Genomic DNA, 27,297 nt, shown 5'->3' on the forward strand with positions numbered 1-27,297 from the left:
GCGCACGTGGTATTTTACTTCCTGCTGCCTTTACTGACCCTGGTCAATAAGGACAAGTCCATGGGATTCATCCTCGGTACAAGCTCCACTTTGACGAACACATTAAACATTGTCAAAGGTGTCCAACTTCACCTGAAGAGAATAGGAAAATGAAAAACAGGATCTAAAACAAGGTTTTAAAAGCCCTGGATCTTAAGAATATTAACTATATTCCCTCCTGGTGGACCTTTATAAATCCTGGCTTGCATCCCCAAAGTGCAGTAATACTTGCAGCTGCGTGCCTGGTGACCGGCACCAGCCACAAGGACGACGTCTTCCCAGTAATCCGTGATGCCCTCTAGCTCCTGTTCGAAGCAAGATCCTGCTAGGAACTAATGTACATGACATTCAAGACAATCCACCATGACACACTAAAAAATCTGTTACAAAAAATCAAGGTATCTGAAGGTATAGCTAAAAAGGTTTCCACTTAAAGTTCCTAAAAGTCTGAAACACAAGACCTTAAAACAGGCCTTCTCTGGGGTTGCCAAATTTAACACTGTCCCTCACAAAATCTGTTATCAACATGTTCAAACACAAGCTCAAATATTTTCTGTCAGAGGTAGATCGAAGAAGTTCCGATCCTCTCTGCCAAGAACAAACCACCTTTACAAGCAATACCTCAGTTGAAGTGTTCATTGTTGCTCCAGTCAGGTTCTCTTACAGCGGCGTATTTGTAGTGTTTGTGGATTTATAATATATTTAGACCTACTTATGACCAACCTATACTGCTGGCCCCGTGTAATGTATTTTATGCCTCACTGTGAATTTCCATTGCATGATTTTGCATCTTTCTGCTTTCCCTCCTATATTTATGTAGAAAGGACATGTTACTTGTTTTCTGCATTTTTAATATCTTGTAGTATCCTTAAGGGCAACTACTGCTTGACACGCTTTCCTTCAGGGAGTGGTGTAGGGATAGACTCAGGCAGTGAGGCAGGAGTCCAATGAGGGTACTATAGATGTCACTGCACTCGGTTTCATAATGCCTGGATCACAATAATCACAAACGGGGTAAAGGTCACGAAGCACATTGTAAAAGCACCTTTCTCACTCTAGCCAAATGGGAACCATGGATTACAGTCCCATTTAGTTAACTACGTTTCACTCCATGCCATGCTGTCCTGTTACAAGAGGTCCTCTGGCAGCCGGGTTTACCTTGAGATGCAGTTGGGTACAGATGGCGGCGCACATAAAAAGGGAAGGAGCACAAGGGGTCATCACTGTCTTGCACAACATCCATAGATGTCTCCCTGGATTTCTTGGTCATTCTTTCCTTGGGCAGCACCTCTGCCAAGCAACGACTACTGGCCTCTCTTCTGGGTGGTCGCTCCCTACAGGGGTATCTCCAGCACCTCTCTCTAAGCAACAATACAGGCTCCACATCCAAGGAAGACCCTCCGCTCCTCCAGCAGACAGCTGCAGACTTTTCTGGTGATGCTCCTTCACCTGCCTTGGTAGGTGGTTGTAAATGACCTATCTGTGCATCAGCCAGTGAGAAGTCAAGGAGCACTGACTTGAGGGTTTAGTCGCCTTTTTTCAATGTTCATAGATAGTGTTTGCGTGTTCTCTGACAATGTTTTGCGGCTGGTTCAAGGTGGCTTGCGTATCCAGTTCCATGCAATCAAGCTACAGACTTTGTCTTCAAAAGCCAGAAGGATAGAGGAGTGGACCTAGGGGTCTTACCCAAAGAAACACAAAGCACATGCACAAAGGGGAGAGAAACGTTCACACTTTAACACTTGTTATTCTTCTGGGAGTAGCATCTCGAGGGAAACAAAAAGCCAGGTGATGTTCAAAGACAAACTGCACTTCTAAAGCAACTTCTTTCGCCTTTACTCTCACACTGCCTATCAACCTGATGGGGCTGACATATGAATGAATACAAAAGAGCAGGACATGGCAAAAGGCAACCCCTGCAGTTGAAAGCTTAAAAGTAGATTACTGTCCTCAGTCATCGCACATCCTATATTCACAAGCTACAGAATTGTGAGCAATAAACATCACTTTTCTGGTGGCTACCTCTAACCTCCGGTTTGTGCACCATACTTACAGTAGAAATCCAAGATGGATCCCACCGTGCCCAAAGTGATCCATGATACACGCTTCTGTTTCATCCTGCTATGCACACGCAGTGCAATACAAAAGCAGTACCCATAAGCACTGGGTACAGCAAAGAACCTGGTGGCAGAGAACTTTACAGACCTCACTTTAAGAAAATCTTTGAAAACTTGGTTATTTCAGCAATAGTACATGATTCTAGCTTTTGATAGCACACTGTCCGCCCTGTCACAAGGTTTTTAGTGACGGGACACTCTATTGAGTAGCTGTGTGCTTTATAAATACCTAGTTAACATAACATAACAGACACTTTACACAGAAGTCCATTTACGTACTGCTGGAAAAAGGAAAAGCCCTACCCTGCCACTATATATCAAAATGTTGCAACCAGAGCAATCCTGATGGTAGCCTTGCCCATGTATGGAGGGTTCTCTTGGGGCATTCCCACAACCACGGAGCCTCGCTGCAGGCTGCCAATATTTAACTACTGTGGTCCTTGGTGTACATACATGATTGTTGTGTACAGTAATGACTAAAAAGGTCATAGCTCTAGACACATACTTTGTGTGTCGTTCAGGATCGAGATGTATGCTCGCAAATAAATAGAGGGCATCTTCCTGCCCAAACAAGCTCCTCCTGCCAAGTTACAGATGAATGATCCTAGTGTGCACCAGGCTTTATCTTTCCTCTCTAGCTATTAGTACCACCTCGTCCTCTGCTGCGGTCACTTTGATCCTGGACTCCTTTTCCCGCTGCCTTTCTGCATGTTTTAGCTTAACCCTATTCCTGCACTCACCTCCTCTCTGCCCTCCCTCAAGCATGGCCATGCAACTGCCCTCTTCCAACTAATGTTGTGTGCTAAATTTCCTCCTCTAAAAGCTGATTTAGTAAAATAACTCCAGGCAATGCTTTAGCTGAAGGTGTTTCTGCTGCTTCATTTGTAGTTTGTTTTCATTATTTAAACAATATTATAGCCTTATAGCCCGCCGTAGAGGCTATACCAGTTAATAAAGGCCCTCTCCAGCATTAAAGGCCTGAGCCGAAGGCGGGGGCCTTTAACAAGGGAGAGGGACTTTATTATAGCCTTATAGCCTGCCGTAGAGGGCTATACCGGCTATTAAAGGGCCTCTCCAGCGTTAAAGGAATAGGGACTTTAATAGCCAGTATAGCCCAGCTACGAAGGGCTATAAGGCTATTAGAACATTCTGACTAGAGGGCAGAATGTTCTAACAAAAAAAAGAACAAAGCCTTATGGGAGCGTGAGGGGATTGGAATCCCCTCAGGCTCCCTGAATCCTTTGTTCACAGCCAGAGCTGTGAACAAAGAAACATTGGAATGTTGGAGCTCCAGGCTTATACCAGCCATTATAAACCCGGAGCACTCCATTGTTTTCAATGGAGCTCCCAACAGTCCAATGTTCTAATAGCCGGTATAGCCCAGCTACGAAGGGCTATAAGGCTATTAGAACATTCTGCCACTAGAGGGCAGAATGTTCTAACAAAAAAAACAAAGCCTTATGGGAGTGTGAGGGGATTGGAATCCCCTCAGGCTCCCTGAAGCCTTTGTTTACAGCCAGAGCTGTGAACAAAGAACCATTGGAATGTTGGAGCTCCAGGCTTATACCAGCCATTATAAGCCCGGAGCACTCCATTGTTTTAAACGGAGCTCCCAACATTCCAATGTTCTAATACAGATATAAGGAGTCAGTCAAGATTTTTTCAATTTACTCATCTGACCACTTTTTGGGGAACTCATTCAAGTTTATTGAACTCTAGTTTTTGAAGTTTAAGTAAAACAACGTTAAACAAGTATATTGGCTAGTTGTGACTCCAAGCTCCATTTTAATGCCTGGTCATTAAATTACGCCTCTGACTTTGAATCCAAGACTGAGAATAACAATGTTAAAATGCATGGATCAGAAGCACTTAGTTGAAATTAGGTAAATAGAAATTAGATACTTCAGTTCTGTGGACTGTCTAACATTTAGAATTGAAATTCTGGTAAAATCCATGTTTCATAAATGGCAGTGTTTCTGCCTGAAAAACAATTGTCTGTTATGAAGCAGCTTTCATCATCTGATGTTAGATCGAGGCGGTAACTGTTGTATCTTAATACATCTCCCCAGTGTTCCAGGTCCCTGCTGCTCAGCCAGTGTGTGAGGTCATCTAGAATGTAAAGAGTGTGTGGGGGATTGGAATGTCACTTGGAGATATGGGCTGAGCAGCAGGATGCTGCTCCTGGTGGGCCTTAGCAGTCTACTAGAAACTAAGATCTAACAAACCTTCTCATAATCCACACTGCAGCGCCTGAACAGTGAATACAACAGTAACTCTTGGCTTTATTAGTAGCAAGGGAACTATTGCAGACTCTTCAGAAGAGCGGATGGCATTATTACCACACCTCTAGAGATCACATCATCACAACTCAATTAACAGCCCACTTCAGCTCTCAGAACTCAGCTACTCCTCCAATCACACTTATCTGTGCCTTTACCTTTGGCCCTTTACGGTGCTCCGCTGCCTTTCAGCTAGGTTTGCGCGATATAAATACCATGTACGCGCATTGACGATTTATGGGCACATGCATCATTGGTTTTTGCATTCGCAAACGGTGCGATTCGCAAAAATAGGCCGCTTGCTAATGCAAATCCAATTTTTGAGATGCATCATTTATTTTTTTTCGCAATTTAAGAAATCGCAATTTTTTGCGATTTCTTAAATTGCGATTGCATTTTAGAAATCGCAATTTTGCAATTTCTTAAATGCAATGCATCATTGGAAAAAAATGCGATTTCGCAAATTGGAAGTGTTAAATTAGCATGAAGTCAACCTTCATGGTAATTTAAGAAAAGTTTCAAAAATGCACAAAAGTGCATTTTTGACACTTTCATTTTACACACATACATGCCCTTTGGACCCCCCCCTGCACCCTAGAAATTACATTCTCAATTTGCGATTCCTTAATTGCGAATCGCAAAATGAGAATGCCTTCCCATTGATTCCTATGGGCCTCTAGGCCCTTAGGACTCAATGTTAAGGGATTCCTTATTTGCGATTCGCAAAATTGGGAATCGCAAATAAGGAAAAATTAGAAATCGCAAAAATATATGCGAATTTTTGATGCATAGGTATTTGCGATTTCTAAATTGCGATTGCTTAATTTGCGCAATTTAGGAATCGCAAATACCTACATTACTGAATTGCAAAAGAAACACCGACGCTTAATGACAAATTATTTCTTCTGTGCCATTTAACGTTCATGTTTATTTCTTGTCTTTGCACCTGACAGTTTTCAGAAATGTACAGAAATGCATAATGTTCGAGACTCCTCTTGATTTCACATTTGCACTGAATGTTTACAATGGCTAACGATGAACATGGTTCTAATTGTTCTCCTTGTCACCAGAGCAATGCCCGGCTTTCTGCAGAAAAGCATTTCTCTGATGTTCTGAAGGAGGCAGGCTTGAAAGAAGACCTATTTTTAAAGAAAGGACACACCTCTCCCTCTCACGTGCATTTTAGTGACGTGGAACAAGAAAACACCACTGGAGACTTGAAAGAGTAAGGTCTACTTTAGCTTTTATTTCTATTCTTATTCACAAACGTGCAGTACTCATTTTTAGGTCTGGCCTTTGAGCCAATTTTAGCTGTCTCTGAGACTGTTGTTTTTCTAAAATATATCATACATACATAGAACGTTTTTTGGTCAATGGGCTGCTTCCACTGGCCTGTTAAATCGTTATTTACTATTGTAATACTGCTTTATTATAGTAGTATGCTCCCTGTCCCCCATTTTCCCTTTAGAACATTCCTACAGTTGCCTGTGAGCTTGCCTTGGAATGTTGGTGATGCTCAGCTGAGTAGAGACTGCCGTTGTGGAGAAGTGGAGACATTCACTAAAGAATTCCCTTCAGGAGCCTGAGTCTTGTCTACTTTCAACAACTTTAGCTGTCTCTAAGACTGTTATTTTTCTAAAATAAATAATTCTTACATAGAAGGGTTTTTGGTCAGCGGGCTTCATCCATTGGTCTGTTAAATTTTCATTAACTATTTGCTTCTGCCCACCACAGCTTACAGCATGTGGCATTGGGTCAGCCCACTTTAGCCATTGACCCCCTTCACTGTCAGTGACTGGACAAAGCCTGTGCAATATGCTTACACCCGCCTAAAAATAGTTCCTTTCTCTTCTGTGACCAAGCTGGTTCGCAGTGGGCTTTTTTACATGATGTATATTTTCATACTATCTTTTAACACCTTCGCTGCGGCGGCTATTCCGCCGCAGCGCTAAGGGGGTGGGGGGGCCACGCGGCGCTCACACGCTGGTGACGGAACCGCTCCGTCACCAGCCTCGGGTGAGCTGTGCTGATGACGGAGCGGTTCAGTCATGGCCCCGCCCGCTCAATAGAACGCGCCGCGCAGGCGCGAAATCAGCGCCGCGCAGGCGCGTCGGGCGGGCCATGACGGAACCGCTCCGTCATCAGAACAGACCACCGCGGATGATGACGGAGTGGTTCCGTCATCAGCGTCGAAAAGGTTAAATAATGGTTAATTATTTTGACTGCACTTCAGATACCCAGTAAGATAGTAATTTATTTTCCCATTTCCTTTTTAGGTCGCACACACAAGACAGCTCAAGCTGTCTGCTTGTGAAAGTGATATTGTGGACTTATCAAGAACATACATGGGCTTGCAGTCCACCCATAGCTTACCATTGGTTGGCTTTTCTGTCACTCGTATTTGCTTTCTTTCTGTTGGATGGCTTTTCTTGTTTTAGCCTGTCCATCTTGTGTTTGTCTCTCCCATGGACAATAGCCTATTTACCTTGTCTTTGATTGGCTGCCTTCTATGCTTCCTCTGTTCCCTTTCAGGGAACTACTTTTCGTAATTTTGTTTAAGCATTCTATAAGAGTGCATGTGTTTTCTAGCTGTCTCCCTTGTAGGCTTTTCTCCCCCCTTTCACGTGTTCTCTCGCTCATGTTACTTCTACTCCACTCACCCTGTTGCTTCTATATGTTTTAAGAGCGGTTTTGCATAATTTTTAATCATTTACCGATCCATATCAGATCAATAAATAAAAAAAACCGGTGTCCTTTAGTAGGCATTGGCCATTTCATTTTTTAGGTCGAGGACCGTCTCACTGCGTAGCAGTGGGCGGAGTCCGAAGATTTTATGTTTTTTAGTTAGGGGGCTTGAACCCGCCCCTCTTCTCCATTGGCTGGCCTAGTAAATGCTGGCCAGCCATTGGAGGAGAGGGGCGTCACTCGGTTCAAGCCCCGTCTTTTTCAGATTCGGGGTCGTGTTTTTTGCCTTCTTTCTACCTGTGGCTTCATCCGTCACTCAGGAAAAAAACACGCCCGAATCGGAAAACTTTCGGAGGTTTGCGGCAGCCATTTCTGCCCGACCGCGTCTGGCCCTTGTTTACAGATTACTCGTGTGTGCCTCGTAAACCACAGCCCAGCTGATGCCGACTCTCCGCTGAAAGACACAGACATCACTGTAGACACTCACGTACACGTGTGCAAATGCAAAGGCCGCCTGCGTGTGTGGGGAGGCTTTGCACCACCATCGGTATCACTCGCTGTACAGTTCGTGAATTTTCTGTCAGCCTCGCGTTTGCCTCGCGCGCGGCGCTCGCGGCAGATATTGCAGCCATTTGCTTATTTCCAGACCGTCTATATTTATTTGCCGACAGTTGCATCTCCAGAGACCCGTCTCCCCACTTACCTTCACAAAATAAAAGCAGGGTAGTAGCATGACACTGTCCTTGGTTATCTTTGCTTTCTGCCTCTCCTTCGCAGACATGGCTCCCGCTTCTCATGGCTGGCCTTTCCGTCCGCTGTGGCCGGCGCTTCAGACTGGCTGACTCGGAGTCGGAGAGATCCTTTGGCGAGCTGTGCTCTGTGTGCGGATGAATCTATCATTCCCGAGAACCACCTACGGCGTGTGCTGCATCCAGCTTTTTTCCTCCCCTCGCAGCAAATGAAGGACCCCGCGCTGTCAGAGGAGGAAATGCAAAAATGGCAATGGATTGCACGCAAAACACATGCAGAACGGGCGTCCTCTCCTCTCAACTGTTCCTCGTTGTGCTTGTGTCCCCCCCCACCCCTCTGTTTCTCGTTGTGCCTGTGTTCCCCCACCCCGCTGTTTCTCGTTGTGCCTGTGTTCCCCCACACCCGTTTCTCGTTGTGCTTGTGTTCCACACCCCCCTGTTTCTCGTTGTGCTCGTGTTCCCCCCCACCCCGCTGTTCCTCGTTGTGCTCGTGGCCCACCTGACCCTCGTTGTGCTCGTGCGCCCCCATCCCTGACCCTCGTTGCGCTCGCTTTTCTGCCCCCCCACCCACCTGACCCTCGTTGCGCTCGCTTTTCTGACCCCCGCCCCCTGTTGCTCGCTGTGCTCGTGCCCCCCCACACCCCCTGACCCTTGTTGCGCTCGCTTTTCTGCCCGCCCCCTGTTGCTCGCTGTGCTCGTGCCCCCCTCTCCCCCACCCCCCTGACCCTACAGGCTACCCAGGAAGGTAGCGTGGGGACACAAGATCTCAACTCGACTGTTGACCAACATTAATTTTAAGTCCCAGCCTACCTTTTTTGTTTTTGGAAAAAAGTACTTTTAAGGACACAGGTGTACTTAACACTACACAAATCAATGACAAATCCAGAGTGATGCCCCTGATCTCAACTAACTGTGGGGGCTAAAACCTGTCCCTCCTCTTCATGTTTCTGTCACCTGGGTCACCCGGTCTAAGATTGTCCCCAGCCAGCTTTGGTAGAGCACGAATATGGCTCAGGTGCAAATTACGTTTCCCACAAATAAAATGTGCAGTCAGTTCGTTGTGCACTCTAGTTCTTACCCGTCGCTTGATTGGACAGAAAAACAATCTTTAGTCCTCGCACTCACCTCAGTGTTTTCGGAGAGGCTTCTGACCGCCGATGGTGGCCGGTGGTATTCATGTGCTGCCTCAGCAATGCACACCATGGACGTCATGCAAAGCTCGTGTCTTCACTGAGCGTAGCTGCCTTGGACTGTCAGGATGGTACTCAGTGGCTTCTGCTGCTACGAGGCTGGCTTCCTCAGGAGTCGCAGCCCGCTTCCGAGCCAACGAAGACACAAGCTAACGCAGCTGCAGCCTGACCCAGGCCGATGCGCATAGCGAGGCAGTTGGAGCCCCAGCCTGGCCGACACAAACAGCAGGTAGCGCTGCCCCTCCCCAGGTCAATACACAAGGCAAGGCAGATGCAACCCACCTTAAGCCAATGCACACGGCAGGCAGTTAAAGCCAGCTATAGACCAATAAACAAGGCAAGGTACACTCTGGCTGCGTTGGGCCAATGTACAGATATATGTACTCTTTCATGGTTCTCACGGGGAGCCGAGCTGTGCTTGCTTCCCTGCCCCCTGGCTGTGCTTGCTTCCCTGCCCCCTGGCTGTGCTTGCTTCCCTGGCTGTGCTTGCTTCCCTGCCCCCTGGCTGTGCTTGCTCCCTTGTACCCTCTCTGTGCTTGCTTCCCTGCCCCCTCGCTGTGCTTGCTCTCCTGTGTGTGTGTGGGGATCTGGGTGTGTGTGTGTGGCTCTGGGTGTGTGTGGCTCTAGGTGTGTGTGTGGGGAGGGCTCTGTGTGTGTGTGTGGGGGGCTCTGTGTGTGTGGGGGAGGCTGTGTGTGTGTGTGGGGCTCTGTGTGTGGGGGGGGCTCTGTGTATGTGGGGGGGAATCTGTGTGTGTGGGGGGGGGATCTCTGAGTGTGGGGGGCCTGTGTGTGTGGGGGGGCTGTGTGTTGGGCTCTGTGTGTGTGGCTCTGTGTGTGTGGCTCTGTGTGTGTGTGCGTGGCTCTGTCTGTCTGTGTGTGTGGCTCTGTGTGTGTGTGCGCGGCTCTGTGTGTGTGTGTGCGCGGCTCTGTGTGTGTGTGTGCACGGCTCTGTCTGTGTGTGTGTGTGGCACTGTGTCCGCAAATATTCTCTACTACTCTCTAATGCTCACATATTGCCATTGTAAATGACAATACCATTTATTAATGTTTTAAAATAAAAAAGAAGAAAAAGTCATGAGCAATGCCAATAGCTCTACCTTTAATAATGCCGAGACCATTGCATTGTAAATGCTTGTTTTTTTAAGCCATGTTGCACAACAGACGCAATACTGTACATCATGACAAAAAACATTGGCATAGTCATTATGTCTTACTAGCATGACCTATTGTATTTGCCGCCATTTGTTTATTTATAGTAGCTGTTACAAAGTGTGACGTAGCTGACTGCAATATTTTGCATTTGGTTAGGTCGTAAATCAATCTTGTCTCCTTCACAAGCTATAATAAAAATAGAATACATGGCACAACTGAAAGGCTTTTTAGTTAAAAAAATATAACTAGTGAAATAGCCACATCAGTTAATGTTTTTTAAAATTACGTTTTTTTAATTGTAAACATATGGCGGCTATGTGTAGGTGGTAGAGTTTTTTCCTTTATTTTTGTGACAGAATTGCATTAACAAAATAAATACCCATTGCACAACCTTGTTAAGTCGAGACTTTAGGCTTTGCCAGTGCTTGTTTCAACTTTGCTTTCATCCATCAGAAGTTGATATTTGGCCAAAATAGAGACCCTTTAAATCAGAGGCACTGATTGTGGGATGATTTGTATTCTTCATGTTTAAGCAATGGCAAGTTAACTGAAAATAAATGAATTGTATAACCCATTCATCAACTCCTATGCTCTGATAAAATGTGTTATTTTCACATTGGTGTGGGTTTAAGCAAAGTCGTAATTTTACAGCTGATCGTGTCACTTAAAAGTCATGTGAAGTTAAATCACCATGATCGTTTGATAGTGAAACAGATCTTACAGAACATATTTATAATTGGATTGCATTTTCCTCATGATACGAATGATCAATAATAATAATGTAAACAGATTTGCTTCCCTTCTCCAACAATAGGTTTTGGATAATTCATTTTACTATTTTTGATAATTTGTAATGCAAGACTTCTAGTTAGCATTAACTTTCGGTTTTAAGTTTTTAGTATCTTCTCTCTAATTCGTTTTCAATCCTACATCTGCTCTCATGTGTGGTCTTAACTTAGACTTTACACTCATTCATTTAGCTGCACTGCTCCATATGTATGAATTTACTCATGGATATGTAGTTAGTATGTAGACTAAATATTTTCAAGAGTAAGTGTTGATAAACTTCCCTGGCTCTTGTGAGGTGCACGCCATCCCATTGAAAATTATGACATTGACAAATCAGTACAATGACTCTCTACAGCTTCTCACAAACCATCATTGTGGATTCCGCTCTGGCTGCATTATTGAGGTGGCCACTCTAAAATTCTTGATGATGTCCAGTGTTTTCTCAACTGTGGAGTCTCTTGCATCGTAAGTTCTTCGTTTTCGGAGGCTTTCAACACGACTGACCATGTGCGACTGGTCTCTGTACTTGAACACCACATGTTCTGTGGATCCACACTGAGATGGTTTCCTCTTTTCTTGCTAACCACACACAATAAGTGAAGAATGGATGCAGCTCCTCAGATCCCTCTGCAAAAACTTGAGGGGTAAACAAGGCTCCATTTTGGCCCCCACACATTTGCATTTATACCTTGAGCCAATGAGTTTGATTTGTGAAATTACGGGTATCTCCATTTATGAGTATGTAGCGTTTGCTCACCTCTATTTAAAGGCATTATTCTAACACGGTATCTTTTCCCTGGTTGACCATGCTCATCAAACTCCAGTCCTGGATACCTTCCTAAAACTCAAATCTATAAAAGCTAAATTAAACAACTGAAACTAAAAAAATAGTTTGATCCGTCTATTCTAAAAGATTTGAAAGGTGCTGACTTCCCAACATTTCCGGTGACCTCTCTTGACTTCATTATCAACTCCTCTACTTCAATGATCCTGCATATCAGTAAAGTCATCAGTTCAACCAACTTTTAACTATTGGCCCTCCAAAAAAAGCTGTTGCTGTCACCTACCCACCTAAAGTCTGCAGCCCACGTCTTAATCTTAGTGTGCTTAGACTGCTCTGTTATCACAGATGTATCTCGTTCTCTCACTCTACCCTTTTACCGCCAACCCAATTCTACAGCCATACTGCTTTTCTCCAGAAGGAAATTTGGCCATATTTCCTCCATCCTCATCAAATAGTATTGGCTGCCAACCCTGTCTAGAGTAAAGTTCAGGCTCGGCTGCCCAACCCACAGAACCTGCTCCTTGAGACCCCACCAAATCACAGCAATCGTCTCAAAGGATCTGGTGGCAAAGAGGACTCAGAAGCAAGAATACCTTTCTGGCAGGCCTAATAATGAAAAGTGCCAAAAGAACAATTGATGGACAGAATGCTGAAAAATGTCAAACATGAACCCCCAGTACGGAGATCTGGGCTAAATACATCATTTTTTTGTTCATATTCCATTCCAGTTTGGACCCAGCGATATGCAAATCAATTTTGACCCTGCTCCCCACGGGAACAGTCCAGCCAGAACTACCAGGCCAGGTTCTTCCTGGACCGGAGATAAGCATCCTGGGACTGGTTTTGAGTTTCACCCCTCATCAACCAGGCTAGCTTGACTCCAGTGGCATAGTGCACATGGGACCCACATCTGGGCATACCTGTCACACTCGGGGTAACAAATGCAAAAAGAACAATTGATGGACAATGCCAAACACACACCCCCGATAGAGAAATCTGGGCCTACAACCATGTTTTTTTTGCTCACCTGGTCATTCTACTTTAGACACAGCCATATGCAAATCAGTCTTGACTCTGCTCCCCATGGGAACAATGCAGTCCAAACTGCCAGGCCAGTTCCTCCCTGGACTGGAAACAAGCATCATGGGACTGGTTTCGGGGTATCACCCCTCATCAGCCAGGCTAGCTTGACTCCAGTGTCATGGTGAGGACGACCCCACATCTAGTCATACACGTTCCACCTGGGGTGACAAATGCAAAAAGAACAATTGATAGACGGAATGCTGAACAATGTCAAACATTCTCCTCCAGTACAGAGATCTGGGCCTAAATCTATGTTTTCTTTGCTCACCAAGCCATTCCAATTTCAACCCAGCCATATATAAATCAGTCTTGATCCTGCTCCCTATGGGAACAGTCCAGCTGAACTGGCAGGCCTGGTTCTCCCTGGACTGAAAACTAGCATTGTGGGACCGGTTTTGGGGTATTACCCCATATCAGACAGGCTAGCTTGACTTTAGTGTCATGGTGAGCATGAGACCCACGTCTAGGCATACCTGTCCCACTTGGGGTGACAAATGCAAAAAGAACAATTGATGGACGGAATTCTGAAGAATGTCAAACATTTCCCCCTCCCCCCGCTCACCATGCCACTGGAGTCAAGCTAGCTTGGCTGATGAGGGGTGATACCCTGAAACCGGTCCCAGGATGCTTGTTTCCAGTCCAGGGAGGACCTGGCCTGGAAGTTCAGGCTGGACTGTACCCATTAGGAAAGTTGACTGATTGATTAAAGTTCTCCAATGCTAGAGTTAATCACTGAGTTCCCATGAAGGAATGGAATCCAGTAGTTAATCCAAAGCAGGGTTTCTCGCCAGGGGAGGCTGTAGAAGTGCAGGTCTTTGATACGGGAGTGAATATATAATGCTATAGTCTTCACACGTTGTATTAAAACAACAACCAGGGTTTGGCAATGGTAATTCAGTCTGTTCTTCAGTCATCAATTAGGTTTTACTTGTGCCTTTTTAAGGATTTGCAATTGATGAGCATGCAAAATATAAATGGCTTTGACTGTTTTTGTTAAAGGATGTCTTTAAAATGTGTGTGTTTGCTCAGGGTGGCATCTTTGCCACCAATTGTGTTGCTTAGTGGCTTGTCTATAAGAGCAAGCATTAAGCCAGTTTAGCAAATGTTGTGCTAAGTACAGCTTGACTGCTGTAGGTGGGTACCCTACATTTGGTTTCACCGAACAAGTTGTTCATTCTTTCGGTACAAGTTATTTACTTTAGCTTTAACTGAGATGCTTACATTTATAGGATGTTACTGCAACCTTTAGGTCATTTGATTTCTAATTAGATTATTGGTGAGGCGTGTGATGTGATAAAGTTCAGAGCTGTCTCAGTCTTGTTGGCTTGACAAAACTATGGCGGTTGGTTCCATTACATTTATGTGGGTTCATCGTTTTACATTTTATGAGCATTTCAAAAGCACATTTCTTTAAAAAGGTTTTTGTTTGTCCACACATTTTAGGTGTGTTAAACATTTTTATTTGTGTTGCAGCAGGGTAGCCCCCAAAAATCTAATTTCAGGGTTGGGTTACTAGTTCTGGCAGCAAAGCCTAAGGTGGCTCTGTTATCAAACATCATTAGTCCATTGGCCAGCAATCTCAGTTCTGTCGACTCTGACATCAGAAGCCCCACCCCTCACCAGGGCAGGGCTTACAATGTTTTTGTCTGCATGGGACAGTCATGTGAGTTGTGGCAATCCACGGCATGAAAATAACAAAAATGCCCCTGGTGCTGAGTGAAAATGTCAGTGCATTTTTGCTGAAACTACTGCTGCATTGTTGGCAATAGGATATACAGCAAACAGTCTCAGTGGAACTGTAAGAAACTCAAACTATAGGGGCTGGCCTCAACTGAGCCAGCAGAGATGGGAGTCTGCTGTTAGACCAACTTGTTGGATGGCCTGGCAAGCTCTCAATGAGCTGCAGTGAACACAAAATGGCAAGTCACTTTTTCAGTGCAGCTGATGTTGCCTTAATATGAGGAGAGTATTTCCAGAAGAAAAATATTCTGAGGATTTGGTGAATAAGTAGTATACCAACTCCAGGGTATTTTAATTAATCCCTAGATTTAGTTAGAGATATGATTTAATCCAAAGTGTCTCACGGAACATGCCTGTGTTCAATGCTTCTAGTATTTATTAAGATGGCCAATAACATGTCAAGGGCAGAAGCCTATTTGCTGCTTGATTACAATAATGTAATTAATACAGTATGTCTGTGAAGCAAAGAAACAAGATACTTCAATAATCTATAAAAAGTAGTTGACATAAGTTTCAACATTTAATGTAGCTGGTGATTTATTCATGTTTAAAGTATTTTATTCAACGTGACACACCAAAACAGGCATACAGCATCATAGGATCAGCAGATGAGAACGTGCAGTAGTCTGGCATGACACAACATTTAAGTTCAAATGCCCCCCTCCCACCCCAACGCCCCCTCACCCCACCCAACTCCCCCCCCCCCCCACCCACTGTCCAGTGCGCTACCAACATGCTACCTATTTCCCAGGGCTCTAGGCAATTGGGGAGAAGAGTCCCACCCCGCTCACTGATCTGATGCCAGCGGGCTCGTAAGCCGCAGCAGGCGAAGGTACCTCGGACAGGTGAGTTCTCTGAACTCCGTGAGCAGCATAGAATGAAATGGTTGCCACAGTTCATTAAATTGCGTTACATCCCCAGCCACTACCAAAGACAGTTTCTCCATACCCAACACGTGCCACAGTCTGTGGAGCCAGCCCGTAACTGTAGGCGTTGTGTCTGTGCGCCAGTATATCAAAATGTTCTGAACTGCAGAGCCGAGGGCAATGGCGATCTGCCTACCCCTTCTGGACCTGAGGGGATACATTAAATCATTTGGGAGTCCTAGCAAGGTATACGCCGGGAAGCGCGGGAGCTCTATACCAAAATGAGAATCAATTTCATCCAGCACTTCCTTCCAGTAACTAGCTAAGAGGGGGCAGTCCCATAGAATGTGCGTGAGTGTTCCCCGGTGTCCGCACCCCCGCCAGCATGTGTCAGTCTTGCTATGGTCGAACTCATGGACCCGCTCAGGTGTGTAGTACCAGTAGGTGGACACTTTAGTGAAGGTATCAGTGAGGCCCATGTGATATGCAGAGTGGCGCGCCCTATAAGATATGTGGTCCCATTCCTTGGGGCTCAATGTCCTCCCAAGTTCCCGCTCCCATCTAGCTCTCCCGGGGTTATGAAAGTGTGTTGAGGGTAGTTGTAAGAACTTATATAAATCCGAGATCAGTTTCGTGTCCGACGTACGGGACAACAGCCATCTCTCGCACGGTGAAAGCATCCTGTCCGCCACGTCCCTTATCTGCGGCTGGAGAGCCCAATGTCGGACTTGCATATACCGGTGTCTCTCAGTTTCGGGGAGTGAGAATTCCGTCCGAAACTGTGTGAACGGGATTTTATTTATTTATTTTATTTATTTTTTGCATTTGTAATGCGCACAGATACCCACAAAGGGTTTCCCGGCGCCATGGCTAAGAGAACAAGACACAGAAAGCAACTGCTGGCAACACAATGTTCGCTATTTATTTACACAGTTATTTATTAAACACAGTTATTTATTAAACAGCCAGGTTTTAAGTTGTTTCTTAAGACTGGCGAAGTTCTCCTCTTTGCGCAGAGCTAAAGGAAGGGAGTTCCAAAGAACTGGACCCAGATGGGAAAAGGATTTACCTCCCATTCGGGCCAGTTTGAATCTGGGTACCGTGAAAGTTGCTCCATTTAAAGAGCGAAGATTCCGTACAGGTACATGGGGCCTAACCAGTTTCTGCAAATACCGTGGTGCGGTTCCCGCTCTGATCTTAAACATGTAGGTCAAGGCCTTAAACCGGACCCGGTTCTCAACTTTCAACCAGTGTAGGTCTTTAAGGTGGCTCGAGATCCTTGCTGTCCTAGGAATCTTACACAACAGCCTGGCTGCGGAGTTCTGGACCAGCTGTAACCGCCTGGTTACAGCTAGGTTGGAGCCCAGGTATAGAATGTTACCGTAGTCAAGCCTAGATGTTATTAGCGCATTGACTACGGTCTTCTGGGTATCCACAGGCAGCATCCAGATAATCTTCCGCAGCCATTTAATAATCGTGAAACAAATGCCAGCCACTTTATTAGCCTGTTGTTTCATCGATAAAGAATCATCGATGCACACCCCTAAGTTTCTAACCTGGGTAGCTGGACTGGGGAAAGCACCCAGAGATGGTGGCCAGTGCCTCTCCTGCCACAGATCACGATTTTTTCCCAGGAGAAGAATCTCCGTCTTCTCCCCGTTGAGCTTCAGCTGGTTTGTTGACATCCAGCTGAAGACCTCCTGAAGACCAAGTTTCAGGGCTGAAGGGGATGAAGACTCTGAGTTGGTGAGGGAAAAAATAATCTGTGAGTCATCCGCATAGGTCATAAGTTCAAGACCTACCCGCTCTGCTAAATCAGGAGGATGACCCCCTCCAGACCGTACAGGTGACACAATGCTCTGCACCCTGCCTGCCGCCAATGTGCAAAGGCTCCTTTCTCCATTCCGGGAGTGAAGGCAGGATTATCCACCAGCGGCGAGAGCGGCGAAGGGAATGTGGTGAGATCATACTTAAGGGAAGTCATGTCCCAGACCCGCAATGGCACCCTCGTAATAAAAGAAGCGTAGAGATTCTTAGGCCGGTGGGCACGGTGCAGGAACGGTATCTCCTGCAGAGGCCGCCCCGCCACCGCCTGGTCCTGGAAAAGCCAATGCTTATCCGACTCCCACCTGCACCATTCGACCAAGTATCTTAATTGCGTCGCCTGAAAGTATTTACGAAAGTCGGGAATGCCTAGACCTCCAGCGTCAGGAGACAAAAGGGAGAGGGCCCTGCGCAACCTAGGCTTTTTCCCCTGCCAAATAAAACGGGCCACATCCGACTGTAACTGCTGTATCCATCCCTTCGGTGGCTGAAGCGGCAAAGCCCTAAATAAGTAGAGCACTTGCGGCAAGATCGTCATCTTGACGGCAGCAATCCTACCCAGCCAGGAGAGGATGCCACGATTCCATCGGCCTAGCTCGTTCCTGATCTTGGCTCCCAAAGCTGAGTAATTAGCCGCGACCATGGCTGGCAGCGTAGGGGCTATCTGAATCCCCAAATAAGGGACCGCCTCTGAGGACCAAAGTAACGGGAATCTGTTCTGCAAATATGCCCTGGTGTCAGGCGCCAGGGAAATATCCATAGCTACCGATTTCCCCATATTCATCTTAAAACCCGAGACCGTGCTGAACGCCGCCAGTTCATCCATGCAGGCCGGGAGTGCCATCCGGGGCGTAGCCAATGTGAAGATGACATCATCAGCATAGAGACTGATTGTATGGGTAAAGCCGCCCATCCGTATTCCCTCCACTTCTGGTCGTGTCCGCACTCTTTGAGCGAACGGCTCCATGTATAGTGCAAAGTGCAAAGAGCAAAGGCGAGAGTGGACAACCCTGCCTGGTGCCCCTCTCCATGGGGAAGGCAGCAGAGGTATGGCCGTTAACTCGGACTACCGCCGATGGATCCTTGTAGCAGTTGAGGATCATGGTGCGAAACCGTTCCCCAATACCCGCTTTCACCAGTACCTGCTCCAAGAAAGGCCAATGCACGCGGTCAAACGCCTTCTCTGCGTCAACCGCAAGCATCATCCTCTCACCCGGAATCCTGGAAGCCTTTTCCAGCAGATGAACCACCCGTTTTGTATTATCTACCGTCTGCCGCCCCGGGACAAAACCCGCCTGATCCGGGTCAATAAGGCCGGGCAAGTGAAGTGCTAGTCGACTGGCCAGAATCCCAGTATAAAGTTTCAGGTCAACGTTCAGGAGGGATATCGGTCTGTATGACCCACAGCATTTAGGATCTTTCCCCGGTTTGGGGATGACCGTAACAGAGGCCCTCAGAAGTTCAGGCGGGATGGCTCCAGGTTCCGCGAAAGAGTTGAAAAGGCGGGTGAGAACCGGTGCCAACGACCCGCAGAATGTCTTATAGAAGAGGGCAGAATATCCATCCGGGCCTGGCGCTTTGCCGTGCTTCAGTCTGGCAATAGCCGTCACCACTTCCTCTATGCTAATATCCCTGTTCAGATGGTCCGCCTGCAGAGGCTCCAAGGAGGGCAGAGTGATCGAGTCTAGATAGGAGGTCATAGCCGGCACATCCGACGGGTCACCGGCGTAGAGGTTTCCGTAGAACCCTCGAAACTCGGCCGAAATGCAGGCATCATCCACTACTGCAGCGCCCGTGGAATCTGAGAGCTCCTTCACCAACTGGCTCTGCCTAGCAGCCCGGAGTCTGTTAGCTAGAAGTTTGCCACATCGATCCCCTCCAGTATAAAAGGCATGGCGCAGTCGGAGGGCCGCATATTCCGCTCGGTCTACATCTAGGGCGGCAAGGAGCTTCCTTGCTTCTTTAAGCTGCCGCCAAATCCTCGGCGCCCCGGTCCTACGGTGGATCAACTCCAGCTCCCGGACTCTGTCAGTAAGCTCCCCCCTCTTTATCCTGCGCTCCTTGTTTTCGGCCGCTGAGATCGACAGGAACTCCCCCCTGAGGACAGCCTTCAAGGCAGCCCATTGTGTGGCCCGGGTGGTATCCGCATTATCATTGTTAGCTAAATATTCACAGAGTACCTGTCCAATACGGTCCGTGACCGCTTTCCTATGTAGCAAGGTATCTCGGAGGCGCCAAGTCCTCGCCGGGGAGGTAGAGGGTGGCAAGCAAAAAGAGGCCTCGACCGGGGCGTGATCCGACAAGGAAATTACCCCCATAGTCACGCCGGACGCCAGAGCTTGCACCGGCAAAGTGACCAGAAGGTGATCAAGCCTCGCGTAGGTCTTATGCGCATGGGAATAGTACGAATAGTCCCTGTCCACAGGATGCATGTGACGCCAGAGGTCCAGGAGACCCATCTCCGTAAGCTCAGCCTTACAACCAGCTGAAATTTCCCCGACTTGCGGGGAACGCTGCGCTGATCTATCCATAGCCGACTCAAAGACCATGTTAAGGTCGCCCCCGAGGATAATATGCCTATCCGGCGAGGCAGAGATCTCTTCCACCGCAGACTGCAAGAACCGCTCTTGTTTATCATTGGGACTATAAAGGGAACCTATCGTGAGAGTAAGTCCACCCACCCGAAACCTATGCACCAACAACCGTCCTTTCATTTCTGCGAATTTGTGAATGTGTTCTCCCCTAAAGTGTCGAGCCACCAGAATCGCCACCCCGGCTGTCTTGGTAGTGCTGGAGGAAAAGAATTGCTTCGGGAATGGTGATTTATTCAACAGGCTTTCCGTAGAACTGACAAATGATAATTTTGATCCAGAGTCTTCGAATGAGAATGTATATATGACATTTTCGGAAGAAAAATGTCAATTTCGTGTGCGATAAAGATGATGAAGGCGAACTGGTATAAATACAAGGGGAAATAACAGAAGCTCCAGCTTTGGTACTATTCGATACTAAGGGGAATCTTGTGCTTATAACGGATTCGAGTAATGTGGGAATTGGGGCATTTCTGCTGCAGGAAAGAGAAGGTAAATTGTAGACTGTAGCAATTCTTTGATAAAGGCATAGGTAAGGTATCTACAACTGAAAAAGAAGCACTGGCATGCTTGTGTGAGTGAATTACTTCACATAGTATGTCTGGGGGTGTGGCTCCAATCACAGTACACAACAATCGCCATCCTTTGGTGTTGGTGGATTTGTTCAACACTAGGGATGTAGAAAGGCAACTCCACAAATTGGCAAGTGGCAATATCTTCTTTTCGGAATTCCGTTTCAAGGTGGAATATGTTCTGTGAGTCTACAACATGTTGGCCTATCATCTCTCTCAGATGATGGTACCTAAAGATAAAGCAGGAGAGATAATTGAAGATTAGGGATTATTACATCAGTGTCATATGCATCAGGTGGTAGCATACTAAGGAATTATGGAATTTAGGATCTAAAGGATGATGAGTAGTTTTGCAAGGTAGATGAATCGGTTGGCCAGACAAACATTAATCTGTATTTGTAAATGTCAACTATTCATGGTTTAAGGCAGGGTCGGAATAGGACAGAAAATAGGCCCAGCCACCAAAATGAAAGTGGGCACAATTAGTGAATTAGATACCTAATAAATGAGCCCATGTTTGCAAATTGGGGCAGGTGTGGACTTGTAAAGACACGCTGTATACGTTTGTTTTAATCAACAGTAAAACCGTCCCAACAGACTATAAACAAGACCAAAAACTACCAGAAAAAACAGCCCACACGCTGACTTGTTAGACCAGCCTGCAGGCACTGCCTGATTGCCTTATAGACCTGGCTTACCTTAGTTTGAGTGATGGGTTGTCATGGATAAGGTACTGTACCGAAGTGAATTAGTAGTAGTACCCAAGGTTTTGTGAAGAGAATTCTTACCATGGCCTCTGAAGGTCACCCAGCTATGAGCAGTACAATCGGAAGGGTCACAAATGGACTTTTGGTGGCTAGGGTGGATATATGCATTATGTGGAAGGTGCATTTCCGTGTAACTTGAGCCTCATGCACCGAATTTCAGAAGACAGTTAAATACCCAAGCATGGGGGTGGAAGTGCCGCAGCGTCGATGGAAGATATCTTTGCATATTTGTTGTCTCTTTTAGGTAGGGAGTGCCTCACCTAAGCATGCACGAGTTGTAGTGGATCAATTTTTAAAATGGCACGGTCTGTATCACATGTCAGCACAACTGAACTGATTACGTTCCTAAATGAGCTATTCATGAAAGAAGGTCTTCCAAGAGCATTAGTTAAGGACGACAGATTCCAATTGGTTTCCAGTTAAATGGAAAATGATTTCAAACACCACAGCATAAGTAATGTAAGCACGTCAGTGTATTTCCCCCAAAGTAATGGCATGGTACAAAGATGGAACAGAGCGCTGAAATAGGGTTTACAGCCTGCTTTGTGCATAGATCAGTGTAGGATCATAGAAGAACTGGGGCATACTACACTACAGTTCATGAAAAGGGTGCGAGTTCTCGGTTTCAGGCGATGCATAGTAGAAAAACTGGAACTGATCTAAATGAATTTTAGGCTGTAAGAGTAAAATTAGACAAAAGAATGAGTGAGGAACCTTCCAGAGGTGGACAGGATTTTTAGGTGGGAGATGTGGTCAGAGTTAATCTGGAAAGGACGCCCATAAAGGATTCGCAAGTTTTTCCAGTTTGTTGAAGGTTGTGAAGGTAGGGAGGTACACAAGAGTTGTCTGAAAGGAATGTCTGGCACAAATGTAAGGTAGTCAGAGCCTGGGAGATGTTGGATGCTAACCAAGAAGGATCGATGGAAGGAGTGCTTATAACCTTGATGTGAGTCGCCTAAGTGTTATGGCAGACTTAAATAGGCTTCTTGTCCACCAAAATAGATGAAAGAATACATCATTTGATGTGTGTTTTTTAAATTTAGGCTGCGCGTGTTTCTATTTTTTTCTTTCTGTTTAGAATGAGTACGATCTTTGTTTACTGTTCAAGATATCCTATTGTAATTGTATTAGGAGAAATATTGTCTCTCTTTTTGTGTCCAATGGTGTGTCTTGGTACTTTATGTTGCTGTGTTCATAAGGTAGAGAGATGTGTGGTATTCTAGAATTATTTTTATTTGTGTTCCATTTGAAAAGTACTGCAGCAAGAAATGTGCGAGTGTCAAGTGCCAGCAATTACCTTCTTTGTAGGCTATTTGATTGATGTGCCAAACAAACGTCCCTTTTTTCCCCACAATTGGACCCCTGAGAGATTTATCAAAATGACTAAGAAACCAAACATCTATCCCCACTTTACTGCTAAGCCCTCATTACAATTGGGCCAATAATGCTGACTCGTCTGGAAATGGGTGCTTTCCTTTCCGGAGAAGGCAATGCTTACCTTTTCTACCTAGGATTGTATTGCCAACAATATTCGTGTAATAATATGGGCTCTGTTTCTCAGATGAACTCAGTGTGGTTAGGTTGGAATTCTATCGCTGCCACATAAGTAGTGAGTGTGAAATCATGTGTAGTAAAAGGAACCTAAAACACATCAATTTCTGAAAAGTTATGTCTATGTTTGCGATGTTCCCAGAAACTCTTCATTTCTTGATACTTCTGATACTGATGCTCATGACAAATTCCTTTGTTTATTTCATGCACTAATCATTATCCATTTAGCACTTGTTACATTTTCTTTGCTTCTCACCCAGTATCTGTTTTACTTTTTGCAGTCTTCAAGCAGAAAGGGAACATGAGGACTCTTTTGATGAGGAAATAATTCAGGGTCACTTTGAAAGAAAGCATCCTGAATATGAAGACGACAACTATACGTCAGATGACACATGTAGCGAGGAGGAAGCTGATTGAGAGCCACAGAGATACTTTCAAAGAACTGATCTAAGCAGGGAGCGGTATGCTGAGATCAGGAAGTGGGTGGTTTGAAGATCCTGGGAGCAACACTGCAGCTGTTCCTCGACCATTACATCATAATTTTACTTTTTATGACTGAGTGCAATGGTTCAGAAAAGATACCCTAGCCAGTTTTTACTTTGTATATATTTTTTAAATATGATTCACTTAGTGTAAACTAAAATTAATATTTTCTTATCTATAGTAAATCACTTTGAGGTTGATCTGATTGGAATGCACAAATCAAAGACATGATTTGCACATGTGCATTTTTTCATTCATTTAATCTGTCCAGCCTTCCTAAACATCTAGTAGTTCCCAAGAGCACATAGGAGCCTACAGTCGAAGGCACCGGAATTAGAGCTCGGAGCATTTGTTTTAGGCAGGGTATTTCCACTTAGGCGCTGTGTTTCTGATCAAGTTGTTCACTCCCAACTTTCTTGATGGCACCCTGCTTACATTTTTCTGGGTTAGGAAACTTATTTGTTACCATAATCAGGCTGAAATTGCGTTTGCATGTGTAGCTATCATCTTAGCTGGACATTCAGTTTTCTGCTAAATTGATAGCCAATAACCATCCAGTAAGAAATATCTACCTCCTCCGAGCTACCCCGATTGCCTTGTTTGTCTACCTCATCCACACGTCTAGCTCAATGGAAGCTTCCTTGTTTTGAGGTTCCATACGCTGCTCGTCAACCCACTTTGTGAATTACGAAAGGAAATGAACCAAGGAAATCCTCTGACAGCCCAATATTTTGCATTAGACTTCATAAAAATGTCTCTCTCTTTGGAACTAGTGTTGAGATTGAAGGTAAGGTTATTTTATTATGCTCATTCTTTAGAACATTATACCCCGAAGCATTGCACCACTCTCCATGCTATCTTGATTGCCTTATCTATGGGGGTTTATCTTTGGTTAGAAGTGTCTCTACTCTTGTTGCTTCTGTGGAACAAGAGCTGGTTTACAATTAGATCACTATCTGACATTACACTTAATTGCAAGACTTCAAAAGATCGCAGTGCATTCATCCACACAGTCAGCTACGTGTGTAAAGTTGTCTGGTCAGTATTATATTTCACTTAGGAGAGAAATGTAAGTCTAAAATCAAAAACGCGATTGCTAAGCTATACTCGTTTGCTTTGCGAGTGGGGTGTGGTGTGAAGGAGTTGAAACCCCATACATTTCATAGAACATGGCGATAAGTTTGCATGAGAACAAGTCACTAACTGGATGGCTTAAGCAGTGCACATTACCGAAGAATTCAAAATGGTGCACTAATAGAATTAACAAATAGTGAATGATTCAAGATGTAACATCTCATTAATATTTACCTGTCAGTGAAATGATTCTTCCCAAAATTAGTAACTTAAGCGAAGAGGAACCATTAGGAATACCTTAAAGGTTGAAGATTGTGTTTTTCTATTCTCCTAATGTGAGTTTTCATGAACAGAAAACTTTGGGAGTAATCAAAGTTATTTATTGGATGCCATATCTTTATAAATGAGACCTGTTTATGTGTGGCTGCTTGCCACTCAGGTCAGCTGACTAAAGAAAGGACACCAGTGCCTTGGAAACACAGCTTACTTTGATTTGGCGTTTGCCAGAGTTCAGTACCTGTACTCATTTTAGAGCACCAGGACTTAATTGAGGTTTCTATATTCATGAGTGCACTGGCTATGCAGAGATCAGACAGTTTTACATTTCCAAGAAAGTAACCGCTGCTATTGCTGCAGTATTGCTAAGTGTGAGAGGCATGCACATATTTGTTTTTAAAAAATGGCACCACTATTGCTAAGAGGCAATGCACCCAGTGTCATTCAAGACCTTTAGCAGGTGCTGCCACACTCTCAGGCAAGGAGAGCAACCGGCTCAACTTGTGTTGGCTCACTTGAGCCAGCGTGGTCCAGGCCTTTGCTGTATGTCGTGCGACACTTCTGCTGAACAATCCAGCAACGTAGGAGAGCTTCTGGCCAGACACGGGTGGGATGAGATTTAGAACCCCCAGCCATAACAAACAGGAGTACGCAAGTTGAGCTATGGCAACATTTTTTGCCTATACAGTCATGTTTTTTCTAACTGAATTCTGGTTCTTCTAGTTTGTTTTCTTTATAAATACTGGATCGCAAAGGAACAACACTGGACAAGCCACCAACATCCGACATATAAAAATTCAGAATCAATGCATACATGCGGAACGCATCTCATTTGAAAAAAATGACACAATGTGATGTAGTATTGTTATTTCTATAGAGCTGTGCAAATCTACTTGCAGATCAATGGAGTAATGTGCATAGTGATAGGTCTGACATGGGAGCTTGAAAAGAAAAACTTTGGTACCGCGGATCCCATAGATTGAGGTGCCATTACTTTAGCGGCAACACACTGCAAATACAATTATGGAGGATGCCACTATATCAAATAAGGTATATTGAACAGCATTTAACATTATTTCAGGGTAATTTAGGTAGTGGATGTTTTTCATTTAGTTGAGATCAATGTAGTTACTTATTTTTCTTACTTTTTCGATGTAGTTGTAGAGTAGGTAGTGGTATTGAACCGTGACCTGTAATGCACGGCCCTGCATTACAAATAATAAGGGTGGAACTGATTGTCTCAGAGGGCGGTTCTGCCAGCTACTTCCTTACACCACCTTTGGGTTCTGGCACTTACTTGTTTTTATAAATGAAGCTGTATATCACAGCCCCTTTATGCCAAGCCTACCTGTTAGCTATGCATGCACCACTCAAGATTAATTGAAGAAACCACTCAGCATTAAAAGAATGCCCCCGCTGCCCCTTCATGAAAGGGCCTCTTGCAAATTATGCATGTATAATCTCTTGCAATGTGCACCAATTTGGTAGGTCTAAAAAGATTCAAGCACTCAAAAACTAAGAGAACTATTTAGCCATGTCGGAAGAACAGTCGACATGCAACAGCAACATGGAGGCAGGTTTGTCTAAGTAGCATACAGTCATCTAATAACTCAAGTTTATTAGGGAGTTAATACCTGTTTCAATTCAGTGGAAACCCTCAGTACAAAGTTGATGAGTTGAAAGGGAAGCAGGAATGAACTGTAACCATAGGTCTTGTAACTAAAGAAAGTGTCAGCAACCTCGCCCAAACCCATACACATTCAGAATCCATGCACTTAGTAGATCTCTGGGGAGATATTTCAGGGTCCTGCTTGTCCATTGTATACTTGTAAGTTGAAGGCAACACAGAAATCCACGTTCTTTACATATTTATTTTCAAAAAACAAAAGCATAATTATCAACAAGTGTTCTCATTTCTCCACATTTTGTTTTACTGTTCCTCTGTTACATTTTCCAACATGGCATAATCAATTTTTTTAAAGGCATATCTTTCATAATGCGTTGATTCCTCTATTTTGAAGATCGGAGCGGTTTTAAAATTGTACAAGATTATTTAAAACCTTCTGGAATTTCTTCAATAAATAATACCCCAGACACAATGTTTTTACTGTTTGTTTTTCTATACTCGATAGTTGCAAAGGTTGACATTCGCTACCAATGAATGCTATCAATGTAGTGGGAAAGTTCTGTATGGGTGCACATCCGGAAAATTGAGAAATATGGAATACATGCATTTTTACTACAAAGTTTGGTTACTTATCTTACCTCTATCAAGTATCATATGAGATCGACCTTCTGCAGTGAAAATGTGATAAAGTGAGCATACATGCCAACAGACCCAATTCAATACTCCCTATTTTTAAAGCCAAAAATAGCTTTATTTTAACTGTCTCCCACCTAACATTGCCTCTGCCTCAACAGAAATCGATAGGGAAAATACATTCCCAAGATTTCTTTCCTCCAAATCTCCTGTTCTAAAATGTTGGCATGTATGTGCGAGTGAAATAATTGCCAGATTGTACCTACTTGAACTTTTAGGAATTAGTGAAAGAGTACAAGGCCTGAAGTACCAAAAGATTATACCAATCCTGTGAAAATGTTAGCACATTTGGGTCATAGTCCTTGTGTTTCAGAAAACAACAGCTGGTGACCCTGAACAAGTTAAAACATTTCATTTCTTGGATGA

The 27,297-nt window shown here is 44.8% G+C and overlaps 1 protein-coding gene across 2 annotated transcripts in view; it reads left to right on the forward strand.

The window, feature by feature from the left end:
• The window catches only part of FAM161A (FAM161 centrosomal protein A), a 121,748-nt gene extending 95,038 nt beyond the window's left edge, over positions 1-26,710 (forward strand). For both annotated transcript variants that reach the window (XM_078649472.1, XM_078649473.1), the window contains 2 exons: positions 5,506-5,660; positions 23,060-26,710. In XM_078649472.1, the coding sequence (XP_078505598.1) occupies positions 5,506-5,660; positions 23,060-23,195 (291 nt within the window). In that variant the 3' untranslated portion in view covers positions 23,196-26,710. The remainder of the gene's footprint in view (positions 1-5,505; positions 5,661-23,059) is intronic.
• Positions 26,711-27,297: the final 587 nt, after the last annotated feature.

The sequence above is a fragment of the Lissotriton helveticus genome, chromosome 6, assembly GCF_964261635.1.
Source record: "Lissotriton helveticus chromosome 6, aLisHel1.1, whole genome shotgun sequence".
NCBI classification, from domain to species: domain Eukaryota; kingdom Metazoa; phylum Chordata; class Amphibia; order Caudata; family Salamandridae; genus Lissotriton; species Lissotriton helveticus.